Source organism: Lissotriton vulgaris, chromosome 5 (genome assembly GCF_964263255.1).
Source record: "Lissotriton vulgaris chromosome 5, aLisVul1.2, whole genome shotgun sequence".
NCBI lineage: Eukaryota > Metazoa > Chordata > Amphibia > Caudata > Salamandridae > Lissotriton > Lissotriton vulgaris.
Window position 1 is genome coordinate 1,943,320,317 of NC_141693.1, and position 18,303 is coordinate 1,943,338,619.

Sequence of the window (18,303 nt, forward strand, 5' to 3'; positions counted from 1 at the left end):
TTTCAACAGAATATGAAGTTGTTACAACATGTCTGTCGGACGCAGAGCCCTTGCACCTAGTTCGTGCAAACCCTCCGGATGTGCAGGTGTGGAGGGGGCTAGGGCGTACACTAGTGAGGTTTGTGGTTTGGAGACTTCCTTGACAGCACTGGTACTGCTTTCTGTGTATAGATACAGATGAGTAGGATGCAGTGGCGCGTGGGGTCACAGTCAAGTGAGCATCTCGGTGCAGAACGCGTCCTCCGTTTGCACGGCTGCAGGTCCACGGTAGGAATGAGCATTAAGCATGGGCGAATTTTGCGAATTGGCAATTCGCGAATTTGCGGATTTTCGAATTGGCAATCTGCAAAATTTGCGAATTCTCGTGAATTTGCGGATTTCTTTGTTTTTGCGTGTTCGCGGGTGTTCGCGAGGCGCTTTGCATGTTCGCGGGTGTTCGCGAGGCGCTTTGCAATTTCACTGTTTTTTTTTTTTGCCTGCCTAATCACTGCCAACCTCTTGATTTTTATGCCTATCTGCCCTCTGTACCACTCATTTTTTGTCCCCTTCTGCCCTCTGTCCCACTTTTGTGCCCTTCTGCCCTCAGCCCCACTTAGAATGGCGCCGGCAAGCAGCCACCGCCATTCTAAAATAGCTAGAAATAGCTTCAACAGGAAGCACTAATAGATAAAGTAAAGCAGGTGCTCCAGTTGAAGGTCAAATTAAGTTACACAACCATTAATCACCCCAAGTTTGGGGGTGATTAATGATCGTGTAACTGAATTTGAGCAGCACCTGCTTTACTTTATCTATTAGAGCTTCCTGTTGAAGCTGACTTTTGTAACTATTTTAGAATGGCTCTGGCAGCTTGCTGGCGCCATTCTAAAAGAGTTACAAAAGTCAGCTTGAACTTTTGACCCAATCCCCGTTCACGGATTTCCGTTCGTGGATTTTGCGGGAAATTCGCGAATTGCGAATTTACCGAAAATCCGCGAAGTCCGCGAGCGGAACGGATTTTCCGCCCATGCTTAATGAGCATCCGGCTCCAGTAATGGGGAACCTCCCACCGCCACTTTATTTCTTGAGGACCATTGATATTGTTAGTATAGCGCACAATGCTAGAAGCAGAACTGTGACTTAGGCACTCTTCGTTTTCTACAGATAAGAGAACTAACGTCCAGGTACAGATACTAGATTTGTCCAAGATCACACTGTGTGTTCGACTTGAAATTACATAATTCGAGCCCAGGTCTCTTGTTCCTCATTATATAACATTGTCAGTAGATGAAATGTTGCTACATTCACTGCGCTCCAGTTTGACTGCTTCCTGGGGTGGGAGAGCTGTACAGTGGGGTTTGGGGGAGGTGATCTTGAACACTTGACGGACACTAGTCTGTGAAGGTCCCCAAGTCTAGAGTCCAAAGTTTACAGAAGCTGTGTACACTGCACTTTCAAGGTCTTACCTCCATATTTCTTCCTCCTGATTTTGGTCTGGATTAGTAGCTGAATTAAGCTTTAATGACCAGTTTGCATATATATATATATAAGTTGCTCTATAGCTTCGAATGGCCTCATGCACTAAACATAGCGCCTTAAATGTGGTGTTTTTTTGTCCACTACAAGAGCTCTTTTGGGTTTGGTGAGATGTGGTGCCTTTATGTTGAAATCAGGAAGAAGCACTGTGCTTTGTTCTGGATCTGCTCTGGAGCGGTTCCTCTAAATCCGTCTTCAGTACTGCGGTGTAGACCATACTGCAGTAGAGCAGGCCGAATAGTGCAATGCTCGTATGTGGTGTTCTTTACAACCACTAATGTCTGATGACTGAAGGAGCGGTTCGGAATTGAAGTAATTGCGGATAGTTTTTACTTTTGTCCAATTCAGCTCAGATGGCCATTGGAAGAGTCTGATTCCATCTTGTAGGCCCCATCACCAGGCTTGGGCAATGCTCCTTAGTACAGAAGATGTTTAGCTCAGATGGTTATCTGAAAGGTCTCCTTGCCCTTCTTGTCTCTCCTTCATCCAGAAGGTTAGCTCAGATGGTCGTCCGAAAGGTCTCATTGACCCTCTTGTCTCTCCTTCATCCAGAAGGTTAGCTCAGATGGTCGTCCAAAAGGTCTCATTGCCCCTCTTGTCTCTCCTTCATCCAGAAGTTTAGCTCAGATGGTCGTCCGAAAGGTTTCATTGCCCCTCTTGACTATCCTTCACCCAGAAGGTAGCTCAGATGGTCGTCTGAAAGGTCTCATTGCCCCTCTTGACTATCCTTCATTCCAGAAGGCACCTCAGATGGTTGTCTGAAAGGTCTCATTGCCCCTATAGTCTCTCCTTTATTCAGAAGTTAGCTCAGATGGACATCTGAAAGGTCTCCTTGCCCCTCTTGTCTCTCCTTCATCCAGAAGGTTAGTTCAGATGGTCGTCTGAAAGGTCTCATTGACCCTCTTGTCTCTCCTTCACCCAGAAGGTAGCTCAGATGGTCGTCCAAAAGGTCTCATTGCCCCTCTTGTCTCTCCTTCATCCAGACGTTTAGCTCAGATGGTCGTCCAAAAGGTCTCACTGCCCCTCTTGACTGTCCTTCACCCACAAGGTAGCTCAGATGGTCGTCTGAAAGGATTAATTGCCCCTCTTGACTCTCCTTCATTCCAGAAGGCACCTCAGATGGTTGTCTGAAAGGTCTCATTGCCCCTTTTGTCTCTCCTTTATCCAGAAGTTAGCTCAGATGGTCATCTGAAAGGTCTCATTGCCCCTCTTGTCTCACCTTCATCCAGAAGGTTAGCTCAGATGGGCGCCCGAAAAGTCTCCTTGTACCTCTTGTCTCTCCTTCATCCAGAAGGTAGCTCAGATGGTCTCCTGAAAGGTCTCATTGCCCCTCTTGTCTCTCCTTCATCCAGATGGTAGCTCGGATGGTCGTCTGAAAGGTCTCATTGCCCCTCTTGACTATCCTTCATTCCAGAAGGCAGCTCAGATGGTCGTTTGAAAGGTCTCATTGCCCCTCTTGTCTCTCCTTTATCCAGAAGTTAGCTCAAATGGTCATCTGAAAGTTCTCATTGCCCCTCTTGTCTCTCCTTCATTCAGAAGGTTAGCTCAGACAGTCATCCGAAAGCTCAGATGGGCGCCCAAAAAGTCTCCTTGTACCTCTTGTCTCTCCTTCATCCAGAAGGTAGCTCAGATGGTCTCCTGAAAGGTCTCATTGCCCCTCTTGTCTCACCTTCATCCAGAAGGTTAGCTCAGATGGGCGCCCGAAAAGTCTCCTTGTACCTCTTGTCTCTCCTTCATCCAGAAGGTAGCTCAGATGGTCTCCTGAAAGGTCTCATTGCCCCTCTTGTCTCTCCTTCACCCAGAAGGTAGCTCAGATGGTCGCCCGAAAGGTCATATTGCCCCTTTTGACTATCCTTCATTCCAGAAGGCAGCTCAGATGGTCATCTGAAAGGTCTCGTTGACCCTCTTGTCTCTCCTTTATCCAGAAGTTAGCTCAGATGGTCATCTGAAAGGTCTCACTGTCCCTCTTCTCTCTCCTTCATCCAGAGGGTAGCTCAGATGTTCGTCTGAAAGGTCTCATTGCATCTCTAGTAGGCCCCATCACCTGGCTTTGGTAACCCTCCTTCATCCAGAAGGTGTTTAGATCAAATGGTCGGTCGAAAGGTCTGATTGTATCTCTGCTGTTTCCATTATCCTGAAGATGTTTAGTACAGATGGTCATTCAAAGGATTTGATTGCATCTCTTGTAGTCTCTGTCATCAGTCTTGGGTAAGTCTCCTTCATCCAGAGGATTAGTTGATATGGCCATTTGAAGGGTGTGCTTGTGTCTCCTATAGGCTCTGTCACCAATTTTGAGAAGGTCTCCTTCTTCCAGCTGATTAGTTAAGATGTTCATTCAAAGAATCTGATTGCCCTCTTGCAGAGCCCCTTCACCCGGCTTGAGTAACTCTCCTTATCCAGAAGGTGTTTAGATCAGATGGTTGGTCAATGGGTCTGATTGCTACTACTGCCACTTCTTCCTCCGGAAGGGGTTTATTTCAGATGGCCATTTGAAGGGCCGGTTTCATCTCTTGTAGTTCCTGTCACCGGCTCGTCAAATTCTCCTTTATCCAGAAGGCATATTTTTATGTTCAGTTTTACCATCTGATGCTTTCAGTTGTCCTGCTTGTCATCACTGACCATAGGTAATTGCAGATGATCCTGAGTGGTCACGTCTGCCTGTGGCCATATAAGGATGGAGAGTTGCCGCAGTGAAAGAGATGTGTGGAACTTCCATTGTAGATGTTTGTGGTGGAGCCTGTAGCAGTGATAATGCGGTGGTTCTCTCACTGTTCATGAGGAAGGCTGTGATGATGGCTCCAGACCATTTCTCCAGGTGGTCTCTAGAGCTCAAGGTTGATTGTAACGTGTGCTGATGATAAATGATGCTGGATTGAGGTTTCAGGCTGATATGCGCAAGGGATGAGAGGGGATCCTCTCCAATTCCAGCCATGGTACTCTGTCTCCTGAGATGTCTATTTCAGAATTTACGATAATGGCAAATATTGTGATTTTGCACTAAAACATCTGAAGTGGGTGTGCAAAGCTGCATAATGTTTGCCAAATAAAAACACATATTTCGTGCAAATCCTACACAGAAAAATCCATAGTTCAGCATGATGGAAAACTAAACATGATAACAAATGGCATTAAATATACGCACAGGCTACCAGTGCAACACAGTTTCAAATTACACGCGCGAAACAGCTAAGCAAGGTATGCACTCACATACAAAATACTCAAGAGTTACTGTATACATGGTTGCAAAGTACTTGAAAGAAAAGGTCAAACAATGCCAATGAGTTTCCAGGAACCAACTCCAGCTTAAAGGAGAAGAACCACAAATGTGCAGGAGTAGGAAAAGCAGGAAGTCTTCACGCTACAGATAGGCCAATAAATGGGAACTCCGCAAGACCGCCCTAGCATGTACTTGGGGCTCTGTTGGGCTATATCAAATCTACTGTGGCACAAGGTGTCTCTCTCTCTATGTTCCACCTGGTCATTACATCTCGTGTGAAAGTTGACTTGATTTTTTTATCCTTGTTCATGAACTCATATGTAGGGAATTTTCACTGCTCGCCCAGTCCTCTTTAAGGTTGCCAAACACAGAGTTGGTTCTATTAACAAAGGAGAAGTGGAAGGAAATATGGACTACTACTTAGCCTCCAGAATATGAATCACTAAAAAACAACTTTCAGTGCTATTATAAACAAGCACTGGCAAAGCCAATCGGTCTGGCCGTGACAACTGTGCAATAGTGTCATTGTTTAAAAAAAATGAAACAAAAGCAATATGGAGAACAAACGGCAAAATAAAAAATACACTGATTGCATTCCATTCTTTTTCAAGAAGCTGTTCATATGTGATAAGGCAACATGTTGTCAGTCACAGGTAAGATGAAGTGGGCTGACCCACTGACACATGCTGCCTGCTCAAGTGAGCTGAGCAAAATGTGAATGACACTAGAACAGATCAATGCATGAAGAGGGTTGGCTTAACATCTTCATATGGGTATATGTGCATACTTTTATGATATGTTTTGAAAACATGAAGCTGGAGAGACAGGTAAAGCTGTGTCTAGGCCAGACCTAAACATTACTCATTTGTTTTGGAACTTCTTTTGCCTGTGAAGGAGGCATAGTGAGAACAAATATTACCATATTAATGGATGCGGAACCTCCCCCACCAGATGGCTTACTTCATCTTCAACGCTGTTCATAGATATGCACGGGGGATTAGCGGGAGCTCCTACTCTGACTGCAAACTCTTTGGATTATCCAGTGGCTTGCACCTTCCCTGCACTAATGAAGAGAGGATAAGCGACGGCTATAGCGCTATATCACTGGGAGCACAAAAGATCAAAATATAATTAAAATGGCCTATGACAATGGATGGCCAGCTGCTGTTTGAAATTAAACGGCGACAAGACAGAGCTGAGGATTCTGGGGAACAACCTGTGTCCCAGGCCTGTGATCAGCTGGCCGGGCGGCATGGGAAATCCTCCTGTCCCCAACTCCCCCCACAAAGAATTTGGATATGTGGATGGTTAAAGCGCTAACGATGGACGATCAAGCAAAAAAGCTAGCTGCCACAGGCTTTGGCTGACTCAGAATGATCAGCAAAATTTTATAGATTACCGCGGAACACCTAAGAAAAATTGTGATTCAATTCCTGGTGGTGTCCCGCCTGGATTATGGTAATTCAATACAAATAAACTGCAGATTGTAAAAAATGTGGCGGCCGGGCTACTTCTCAAAATCCCAAGACGTGAATCAGTGAAGGCGTCCCTGAAACTGCTTCATTGGCTGCCTATTGATGCAAGGATCACGTTTAAATCACTTTACCTGGTACATTAAGCAATAAATGGCAGGCACCTCTTAAAATTAGAGGTCTTATCTCCCCTTATATTCCGACTAGATGTTTAAGATCAGCACATGAACGCCTCATAAGAACTTCAAGATTCAAGAGATCAAGACGGGGAGGCAGATCATTTTCATATCTGGTCCCGAAGCTCTGGAATTTTATGCCCCTGGGGTGTGACTGCTGGAAGAGGAACCCAGCTCTATAAAAAGCTCAATGCATTGTGTTATAATGTGCCATTTAGTGCTATAAATATTCACTGTACCTTTAACTTGTGGAATCCTGTATGGGATTCTCTCTTGGAATGGAGGCTTCTCTTGAAGTCAATTGTTAGTTGATCGTTGGTGGATGAGGTTAATAAAACCCACTTATCTACACTTGAAGTCTCCTGTTTCCTCCTTTTAATGTGGTAAACACCACATTAATTTGGCGATGATCGGGAAAACCCGGTGTGGCGAACAAGTCATCAGATTGTTTATCAAGGCTGGTTAGTGTTGAGAATTTTGTTGAGGAGGATTTGTGTGAAGCAGATGAGAACATCAGTGTGTGTGAAGTTACTGAAGTAGCAGTTGATGAGTGTGAATGGAGGAATGAGTTGGTGAAAGATGAGGAGATTTCTAGAGTATTTCTTCATTGAGGAACAATGTTCGTTTGGAAAAGCCTTGGTTGTTAGTTTCAGAGGAACTTTCTGTTACTGATGATGGTCTTCTAACTCGTGGGACGAAGTTGATTCCACCAATAGGTATTAGAAAGAAGTTGTTGTCACATGCTCATTGTGGTCATTTAGGCATTGTCAAAACGAAGGAAATTCTACGTTTGCAGTTTTGGTGGCCTGGCATGGATCTAGAAATAGAGAGAATGGTGAGAGACTGTCCTGAATGTTGTGCGAGTGATAAGATTTTAAAGACTAAACAGATGCCTATGGTTAAAAGAACTTTACCTAATCATCCTTGGGATGAGGTTGCGATAGATATTGTTGGTCCTTTGTCTGGGGTTTCTGATACTCCATATTTGATTGTTTTGATAGACTTGTATTCAAGATGGATTGAGGTTAGTGCTGTAAGAGATATAACCTCAGATGCTGTTATTAGATTTTTGGATGGTGTTTTTTCAAAAGAAAGCTTTCCTAATAGTTTGCTTTCGGATAATGGACCTCAGTTTTGTTCGAGAATGTTTGAAGATTATTTAAAGAAGTGTGGTGTGGTTCATAAGAAATGCTCTTTGTATCATCCTGAGTCGAATGGAGCTGTTGAGAAAGTCAACAAGACACTTAAAGAAGCTATTCAGTTGGCAAGGTCCTCTGGTTTAGACTGGAAGGTGTCTCTTACGGACAGAATTAGTAGTTATCGTATGGCCTCTCATTCTACTACAGGAAGGTCTCCTTTTGAGTTGTTCAAGGGCAGAGTTCCCAATACTTTGTGGTGTCCAGGTTGGATGAAGTTGAATAAAGGTTTGGTGGATAATAGTACTGGGGAATGGAGATGTAAGGAGTTGGATAAACAAATTGCTAGGAAGGAATATTTTGATAGTAGGAAGGGTGTGTTTTTTCAAAAGTTCAAACTTGGTGATCTTGAATGAATGAATGAATGAAAATGGATTTTTATAGCGCGATTGCTGCCCTGGGGCGTCCAAGCGCTAGAGGAACCAGATGGAGGTGTAATGAGGATAGCAGACTGGGAGGAGGGGGGAGGGATTGAGTTGTTACGGGGATTTGAACAGATGTGTTTTTAGTTGTTTGCGGAAGGAGGCGAGGTTGGGATTAGATCTCAGATGAAAAGGAAGGGAGTTCCATATCTTTGAGGCGTTGAGGGTGAACATTCTTCCGCCTGATCTAGTCCTTTTAATTCTGGGGACTGTTGCCATAAAAGCCTGACTAGAGCGTAGGTCTCTGCCTGGATGATATTGGCTAACTAGGCTACGCGTGATTTGGGGCCCCGAGTCCCAGAAGGCCTGGTGGGCAATACACATTGCTTTGAAAGTGACTCTCTTGCGTACTGGTAGCTAATGAAGGCTGGTCAGTGCCTCCCTGACTGGGGTTCTGCGGGGGATTTGCAGTAAGGTACGGGCAGCACAGTTTTGTACCAATTGTAGTCTATTCAATGTGTACTCTGGGGCTCCCAGATAGAGGGCGTTGTTCGAGTCCAGACGTGACTGTATTATGCCCTGTATGGCTGTTTGCTTTGCCTCCATTGGGAGCAGGGTAAGAACCTTCTTCAATGTCCTAAGAAGTCCAAAGCAGGTGGCGGAAAGCTTTGTGGCCTGAGTGTTAAGAGAGAGATTCCTGTCCAGCCATACCCCTAGGCTTTTGATGTTTTCTTTCGGAGCCGGGGGGGCCTAGACAGGTGGGCATAGTGACTTGAAGAAGGTCGGGTCAGCCGGGCCCAGGAGCATGAGCTCCGTTTTGTCACCGTTGAGCTTTAGTGATGACAGGGTCATCCAGGACTTCACCTCCTCCAAGCATTTTGTTAGTCCCCCTGAAAGAGGATGTTGGGCTTCCTGCGCTAGGGAGACCACCAGCTGTGTGTTGTCCGCATAGGATATGATCTTAACTCCATACGGACGAACCACCTCCGCCAGTGGCCTCATGTAGATATTAAAAAGCGCAGGGCTTAGAGAGGAGCCCTGGGGGACTCCACACTTCAGGGGTATGCTGAGGTATCTTGTACGCATCAGGGCACCTGTTGGGTGTAGGCCTTGGTCTAAGTACACTGAAGTTCGTTCTGTGGTGAAGGTTTTCAAGAATGCTGTCAAGACGGAAGATGGAAGGATATGGAACAATAGTTGTGTGGTTTTGGTTAATTCAAGGTTGCCTGTTGTTGATGTGGGTAGAGATGTACCCTGTGCTGTTGGTGGTTCGTGTAATTCCTTTAAGGATACTCCTGGGGCTCCGGGTTTGTTGTTTTCTTCAAGAAGAAGTCAAAGAGCGCGTAGACCTCCTTCCTACTTAAAAGATTATGTTTAGTTTTTTTTGTTTCTTTCTTTCTTTCCTTTATTTGTTTTGTTGGGAAGGAAGATGTGTGATAATGTGCCATTTAGTGCTATAAATATTCACTGTACCTTTAACTTGTGGAATCCTGTATGGGATTCTCTCTTGGAATGAAGGCTTCTCTTGAAGTCAGTTGTTAGTTGATCGTTGGTGGATGAGGTTAATAAAACCCACTTATCTACACTTGAAGCCTCCTGTTTCCTCCTTTTAATGTGGTAAACACCACACATGGCTGTTCCCCCGTTAACCACTGAGCCAATCATCCCTATTGTCAACACTCTCAATCAATGTTGGGAAACCCGTGGGCAGCTGTGCGCTTTACAAAAACATAAACATAAAAATAAGGCTAGACAACAACATTTTTGTATTCATGTCTTCTTGAAGTAAGATTTAACACCTTAGCTGCGTGTAAACATCCCTCCCCAGTGCTGCGCTGTCCATTGGAACCAGTGCTGAATGGACATCCAATGGTCGTGCGCAGCACTGGGGAGGTAGCGCTGCTGACGACCTTTGGCCGTCAGCAGCACTTAGGGGTTAAAACTGAGTCGTCTGTGGCTCTTCAAATTAAAGTGGTCAGCACGTTTCTGTGAGTGTACTACCATGAGGGGGTTAGTGACTCTGGTAACCGACGCGCATAGCACCCAACAGTACCTATCAGTCTGTTGGTTCTTGCCATGTATGAGCATTGTAGGACGATGTGTGTGGTGGAAACAGAGGCTCGGACCGACCAGTACTTGTCACCTTGGTCTGTTGGGTTAAGGAATATTACGCTGGAAAGCGGAGTACCTCACTACAGGGGCGTCTCTAGGCTCATCGTGTCCCTGGGCAGGGAGCGTAGGTAGGGGGCCCCGGAAGAGGGGGTCCGGGCGGGGCGGAGCGCGGAGGCCAATGAAGATGGGGGGTCAGGTTGTTTGGAAGTGGAACAGAGCAGGAGGCCGCCAAATCTCTGCCAGGGGCCGCCACGCAAATATGTATCCATCCTCAGAGGATTATTAAATTAAGGATATATATTGGCGTGGTGGCCCCTGGGGTTTGGAGGCCCTGTGCAGGTGCACAGCTTGCACATGCCTAAGGCCGCCCCTGCTCACTAATACATTCCACTCTCACACACAGATGCACAATGAGACAAGGTGAGACACATTTGTGACCCTGGACACACACACATTACCTTTTTGTACATTTCCCCCATCCTTAATTACATAATGAGACAGAGATCCAGCGACCTCACAGAGGCACCAAGATTCAAAATGTAGAAAAGCCCCTCCCACCCTCACCACGTCCTATTTTAGTTGTGTCTTGCACACACCCAGGAGGCCGAGACTTGGGGCCTTTTCATCACAATGGCGGGCCATTGGACCGCCGTAGTCATGGTGGCAGTGCGGGCACCGCCGCTCCGGCAGTCTGAGCACCCTGTTACAACGTGAGCAGTCGGACAGCATTAGCACTGCCGCAACTGCCAGGGATCCATCTCTGGTGGTGTTGCTGAGGTCTGGAGGCTGCAATATGCTTGTTGAGCTGCTGCAGCCCTGACAAGCATTTGACGAGTTTCCTCACCGCTGCACTTTTCCTGGAGGTGTGCCTCTTCACTATGGGGTGCATGCAGGGTAACAATTAAAAACCATTAAATACCTTGCCAGTGGAGAGGCCTGGAATCTAACAAAATTTTATGTAAGTTTCTGGATTAATAAGCGATTATGGTTATTCCTTAGTCCCTCAATTCTGCCATATTCGCTAAGATCTATTAAATGATTACAGCAACTGAGCCCAACCTATGCTTATTAAATTAAATTACCCACAGATTCCTTGAAAAGCTGCGACATCCGCCCAGCTGTATTGCACGAATGACCATCCTTGCCCTCTCCACTGGCAAGGTATATAATGTTTTTTAATTGTTACAGCCCATTCTTTTGGATGCATGCGCGCATAACTTAAGCCTGCAAAAACGCCGCGCACCTGGGTGAGATTAAATCATCTGCCCCCGAACTATTCCTTCTCACAAAAAATGCATGCATAGTAAATTGAACATGTGCATGCCTGGGAATTCATTTCTTCTTTTTAATTTTAATTTTCTCCGGGAGCACCAAAACAATGTCAGATCCAAACATGTAGGAACACCAGTAAAGTACATATAAAAAAGAGAGTATAATTGAATTTTCTGTAGTTTCAGGAGGCTCAACTGTCCTGATGAAGATCTAAAACAATATAGATCGAAACGCCGTCGACCTACCCAAGGAATTTCACTTGTACCATTGTATATAATTGTTGTGTGTTTTTATCCTTGTTGTTGTGTGACAGTTCGTTCACTTTGATCACCTATGTCACGTCCTGCACCGTACTATTCACCTGAGCACCTGCAATACAGTGTATATATATTTTTGTATATTGTTACGAGAAAAGAGTAAAAATAAAAAACTCTAAACTTTTCCTACTACCAATGCTCCCTAGCGACTTATTAAATACTCGCTAATACCCTCCTTCTCCTTTAAGGACCGCATAAGGCCTACTTCGAACCACTGTTCTATAAAATTATCATTCTACCCCAGGTTCTACTGTATGGGGTTCCCTTGTATATAACAAACATAGAGGGACACTCTGGCACAGAAGCAAGTGTTGGAGGAGGCCTGGAAAGACAAGAGGACAGAAGCCAAGCTGAGGGGATCCTGTCGCTGGGCTACAGGTTGCCATCAATGGACCACTTGATGCTAACACCAAAGAAGCATGCGCGCGCCCATACCACCTAACAGAGCCGGACTGGTGACCAAAAACAGCTCTGCTAAAAATATTCAACCCAGCCTTGCTCCATACCTCTTTGCTCTCTCATTTCTCTTTCCTTCTCTGTTTCTCCTCTCTCTCTTTATTTGCCCTCTCTCACCTGACGCCCCGACCCCTCCCGGTCCCACGTGCCTACTGGGATTTCCTGGTAAAGCTAGAGAGAGTGACAGAAGCAACAGCAGTGGCAGCCTGCCCTTAAACACCCCCCACCCCCAAAGGCACCAGCCCACAGGGGAAATGCCTGATGGAAAAATGGGCACTCCGAGCCAGCCAGCCAAACATTTCCCTTAGCAATGCAGAGCTCTTTCGCTCTACCACCCCCCCTGTGAGCCTTACAGCACAGACACTCATTCAATCTACCACCCACACATAGATACAGCGGAGCGACACTCATTCTACCACCCAGACATCGAACCAGCCGCTCAACACACATAGACCCACAACCCATCGACACACCAGCAGCGCAGATCAGCGGTGGGTGAAACTTGTGGAGTTTCACTCTGCAGAATTCTGCGGAGTTACATAAAAACTCAGCGAGATTCCACAGAGTTCCGCCAATGGGCAGAGAATGAGCCACTCGCACTGCAATTTAGCGACGGTAGTGCTAGCAGGGCTGAAAATCAACATGAACGACACCGTGCGGTATGCAAGAGGGCACTGCCATTCGAGTAGAAAATATACTCGAGCTGCAGCAAATCTAATCGAACTGCAGACCTCTGACCGCAACCACTCACAACCGCACACACCCGTCCTCGTTAGAAAAATCGTGCCAGCGGACTCCAACTCTCACTTGTGTTCACCAGCTTGCATTTTCTGGAGCCCCGCGTGATACAAATTCTGCCAGGCCACCATTAGCGGAATTTAGCCAGCATTCTGCATTAAAGAATTACTCGGAGTGACCAAAATTCCAACAATGCCGCAGGTTGAACAAAACATTCCACCCCTAGTGTAGATGCTCCTCAATCTACCACCTACCCATAAGTCCAGCAGTGCTGAACCTCATGGACTCACCATACACCCGTAGTCCTATCACGTGGGCGACACTCACTCAATTTATCCCCAGACATAGATCCAGAGACATGGACAGTCATTCGATCCAGCACTCACCCATAGACCCAGTGGCACAGAAACTCCCACCCACGGTCCTCTAGGACAGTCGCTTCTCCATTTACTACGCACCCATAGGTGTTACAGTGCTGACACTCAAGGACCCACCATCCACCCATAGACCAAGCGACATGGACACTCCAAGGACCACCCACCCATAGACCTGGTGGCACAGAAACTCCCACCCACGGTCCTCTAGGACAGTCGCTCTCTCCATAGGTGACAATAATCAATTTATAAATGAAATAGTCGAATAAGTTGTGATTATCTCTTCTTTGCATGTAACTGGCCTTAACGCCAACTTGTATTTGTGGTTACATTTGTATAGAAAAGGATATGAAATGAAATGTCTTTTTAAATATAAGGAAAAAAAATTGTAATGTCGACTGACAAAAAAAAAAAATTGTAATGTATGTGTACATGTTTTCTCGTAATATTTGATATCAATCACTACAAACAAAAGAAATAAAAAAAGATATATTTTTGCATAAGACAAGTATGAAGTATGTTATTGGTTAGATATCTATGGTATGACTGCTGCACAATTAAATATTTAGCACTGTGCCCGGTGCAAGACTTTTTTCTAAATAAGTTGTTGTCCTTGTTAGGGTAATATCCTTTTCACAGGGGCGGCCTTGTTTTTATTTCAGATAAAAAAGCTCTCTCCATTTACTACCCACCCATAGGTGTTACGGTGCTGACACTCAAGGACTCACCATCCACCCATAGACCAAGCGGCATGGACACTCAAAAACCACCCACCCATAGACACCGGTGGAGACCCCTATGCAGATAATTCACCACCCTTCCCTCAAATAACAGCGACGCATGGAGAATAAATGTAAGGCCTCATTGAAGACACGGACAAGTGCCCAAGAGAACACGTGGGGCCAGTTCCTGGAAGCATCATGAGTGCAAGGAGTAGTACTGCAGCAGTGTTCATTTACATACTCTTGCACCTCTTTGTAAATCATCAGCGCTAAAACTTCCAACTCCCTATTTGCATAAGTGCAGAGAGGACGCAGTCCTTTCTATTTGTGCAGGTTGTTAGCGAATCTAACAAGAATATTCCAATTTGAACCCAATTTTAGATGATTTGAGTCCAGAACCGGAAGCATGTGAGAGTAGGTGAACAGTACTACCTCCTCTTACATGCCTCTGTGGATCGGCACCTGTGAACAGAGATAAAGCGCCAAGCAGAAGGGGAAACAGCACGTACAGCACTAGGTAAAGATATGTAACACCACAGCATTTCCCATCTCTATCAGAAACTGCCAGTTCAAGCGGATTGTATTCAGCCTATAAAACAGCAGATGTAGTGTACACATGACATACGTGAATGTGACCTATGACGATCTACATGGCTAAGCACCGCAGATGGAATATATACATGCATAGGACCTTAGCTCAGCAAATCAAACGTCACAGGGCACAGAGCTCTTTCTTGTTCGCTTGCCTGAGTCTGGGCACGTGAGATGGACTCGCTGTATCTCAGAGCTCTCTACTCTCTTCCGCGGTGAACTCTAGCGCCTAGAGGGGATGTAGCTCACAGCCTGGGCTGTATGGAAAGTGCTCTGTTCTACCAGTTACATTTCTGTTTTTTCACAGCCCGCTGACACAATTAGTTGGTAAGGGCGCTATAATAAAAATATAGCGCCTTTGGCTGGCATACATACAGGTTACACCTGCGCTCTCTGGATCGTGCCGTACGTCCCAGCGCCCAGTTAGCAAGCAAGCCCGAGGGCGCAGGTGCATAACTGAAGAACAGGGACAGAGGTCAGAGATCAACCTGCGCTCACTGCTTCAGCTGAACCGCTGATGTCCAGAGGTACCGCGCACTGAGTGACCTTGTGCGTTGTGGGTAGAATAGTAAGCGACGCTCCCCTCACCTGGTGCTCCCTACTTCCATAGGCACTTCCCGCCATCTCTGGCCCTCGCCTGCACTGTGTGATCTTGTGCCTATTGAGCAGGAGCGTTACAGGCGCTCCTATCTCCGGGCCCATTAGTGTCTACCCCCAGGCCAGTCTGCCTCACTCACCTGCCCCGTGGCATTGCCCTGCTCGCCCTCCTGGCCGAAGTAATGCATGAGAAAGGCGGTGGCGGGCACCGAGAGTGCCAGGGTGCTCAGCACGGCGCAGCCCACCAGGGCCCAGCTGGCGCCGCTGCGCCTCTCTGTCTTCGTGGCACTCATCTGGGCTGGTGGCATGAACTCTATCCCTGGGCAGTGCCAGTCGGCTGCGCTGCACCTCGCTTTTAGGTGCAGGAGGGAAATTCTGATGTACCCACATCAGCCCCCCGCCCCCGCCTCACCGCACCGCCTCGGTTTCAAAGGGCCTCGGCGGCTTCCTGCCTGCTCGCTGTCCCACAGCCCGTAGGGTGTGGGGCCTGGGTGGGCAGCGGGGAGGAGGCTGTGTGCGGCATGTCGTGCTGTGTAAGGTAAGGTGGCACCACAGCTCGCAGTCGCCTCAGGCACGTACCACAGCGCAGTGGGCTCACGCACGCACCGCAGCGCTGTAGGCTCACGTGCGCACGCACCACAGGGCAGTGGATTCACGCACACATCCATTATAGACATTTGTGTGGGAGTGGGACCCGAAGTACCAGTGCTCGAGTAATCATTAAGGCCTGTATAATAGCGCCTAGGGACCCGACACGTGTTATATCGCGCTATATTAAAGAACTTGTGATTATGTACTATTACTAATACTTTTATGTCAGGTTAGAGGTTATTTTGGCTTCTCGTATAGCGCTGTATATCACCCACGGCCCCCAAGCGCTAAACGTGCAGGGAAGATAGAAAGGAATGTCGCACAGGGGGTGGAAATGAGGAAATATGCGCGAGAGAGTGAGGGTGGAACCTTTTCCATGAATTGAACTTCCTAAAACCGCTCTTCCTTGTAGGAGAGAGTGAGAGGGTGTTGTGGGCGCTGCCCATAGGCTCCTGGGCGGTGGGCAGGGAAGGGGGCAACCGGAGTTGCAATTAGGAAGGATGAAGCCGCAGGAGGGCAGAAGGAGCAAAAAGATGGAGCGGGAGAGAGGGGAATGAGCGGGAAGGATGGAAAATGAGAGAAAGCAGGAAACGTGGAAGGGTGGAGTATGAGAGGTGACAGAAAAAAACAAGCATTTGCAATGCAATATGTTTTGAATTTGCAACAGTTTACCCTATTGGCATTGTAAATGACAATGCCTTTTATTTATGTGTTGTTTTTAAAACAGATTTACAGCAAACAAATGATGGCTGGAATGCTGACAATGCAAACATTCTCCCCCAGTCAAAAAATCTGGGTTAAATCCATTGTTCTTTTGCCCAATACGCCACCCCAGTTTGGACCCAGCCATATGCAAATCAGTCTTGACCCTGTGCTCCATGGGAACAGTCCAGACCGAACTGCCAGGCCAGGTCCTCCCTGGACCGGAAACAAGCATCCTGGGACCGGTTTCAGGGTATGTCACCCTTCTTCAGCCAGGCTAGCTTGAATCCCGTGGCACAATGAGCAATGGACCCATGTCTGGGCATACCCATCCCACTTAGGGTGAAAAGTGTTACAGCAAACAAATGATGGACGGAATGCTGACATATCCCCCAGTCGAAAGATCTGGTTAAATCCAACGTTATTTTGCCCAATACGCCACCCCAGTTTGGACCCAACCATATCAGTCTTGACCCTGTGCCCTGTCATTTACAATGCCAATAGCTCAAATTCTTGTAAATGCAAGATCTATTTAATTTCAAAGAAGCGGCCGCCATTGTCCCTGGCTGCTTGGAAAGTGAAAGCGTGCATGGCGAGCTGAATGATGCAGGAAAGCATGTTGTGCCTGCAGTAGGAGAAACTGATTAAAGAAAATAGTGTTTTCAGACTAAATAAGACATACCCTGTAACAACAGAGGTTAAAGGGCCAGTCCTCATGGGAGGTTACAAATGAAGACAAGGTGATGCGAAGGATGGACTAACAAGCCTATTAACTAATCACAAACCAGCTTAGATAAGCGCTTCAGGCGAATGGGGTTATAGACGATTGCACCTATCTTACGTCATGTATTATACAGATTTTAAGGTGCCACGGACCGGAGATTCAAAGTCCCCTAAATCTCCCAGGGCAGAAAACTGTCCTTGCATACAAGCTCAATACAAAGTTGGTCCAGCACACTTATACAGAAAATAACCAAGTTTTAAATACACATATTATTCATTCAATGGCAGAATCAGTGGTCTTGTGGAAGCTCATTCTTTATTAAATCTTCATTTAAAAGTCTGTAGCCATAGCCAACGCGTTTCGTCCTTCGCAGACTTCTTCCGTAATGGCCATTACGGAGGACGCCACGCCATGGAGCCGGCTGATATCTAAACCAGAACGACCTACTAAAGGAATTATTGTTTTTGAAGTTATTCGCCAATGTGAAAGCGAGTTACCATCAATTTAGAGGAAGCACTAACATAAGGAGGACTTAAAAACGTTTTTGAGACCTATGATCTATAGCTGTCCAAGATAGAAGACACACTGAAACTGGCTTATGACCACTCTATGATACAGACTCATTTCGCCCTGAAGAAGTCAGTGAATAAAGAATGAGCTTCCACAAGACCACTGATTCTGCCATTGAATGATTATTTTGTGTATATAAAACTGGGTTATTTTCTGTATAAGTGTGCTGGACCAACTTTGTATTAATTAGAAACCAGCATTTATGAAGAACAATGACACAAGCCAATGAAAAATATGGCGGAGAGTGGGCGGAGCTTCAACTCCATACTCAAATATAGAATGCCTCGCAGAGCAGCGCATGCACTGCCCAGGCTCAACCTAAAGAGACGCTATCTGTATGAGCAGGCCAACGTATTAGAAGCAGGGGTAGCCATTTTTGCGGGATGGATTTTGCTTTAGTTGCTAGGATCATTTCACATCTCTAAGCAGCTTCACATCAGTGCTTGTCGGCACTTTCTGCAGAGATACCCCGAGCAGCCCTCTCGCAGTAGGAAAGGGAGACTCCTCTCCAAGGCAGATCCACAGAGCAGCCAGCAGAATGTTAGAGAGTTATTAAAGGTATGTCCCCTGACCAGACCGGGAAGCTAGCTAGCAAAGACACT

At 46.4% G+C, this 18,303-nt stretch overlaps 1 protein-coding gene across 1 annotated transcript in view; it reads right to left on the reverse strand.

Moving 5' to 3' along the window:
• LTB (lymphotoxin beta) overlaps nucleotides 1–15,472 on the reverse strand; it is a 40,608-nt gene extending 25,136 nt beyond the window's left edge. Inside the window, exon 1 of the mRNA XM_086924604.1 lies at nucleotides 15,255–15,472. Within this exon, the coding sequence (XP_086780730.1) occupies nucleotides 15,255–15,422 (168 nt within the window). The 5' untranslated portion in view covers nucleotides 15,423–15,472. The remainder of the gene's footprint in view (nucleotides 1–15,254) is intronic.
• Between the last annotated feature and the right edge of the window lie 2,831 nt (nucleotides 15,473–18,303).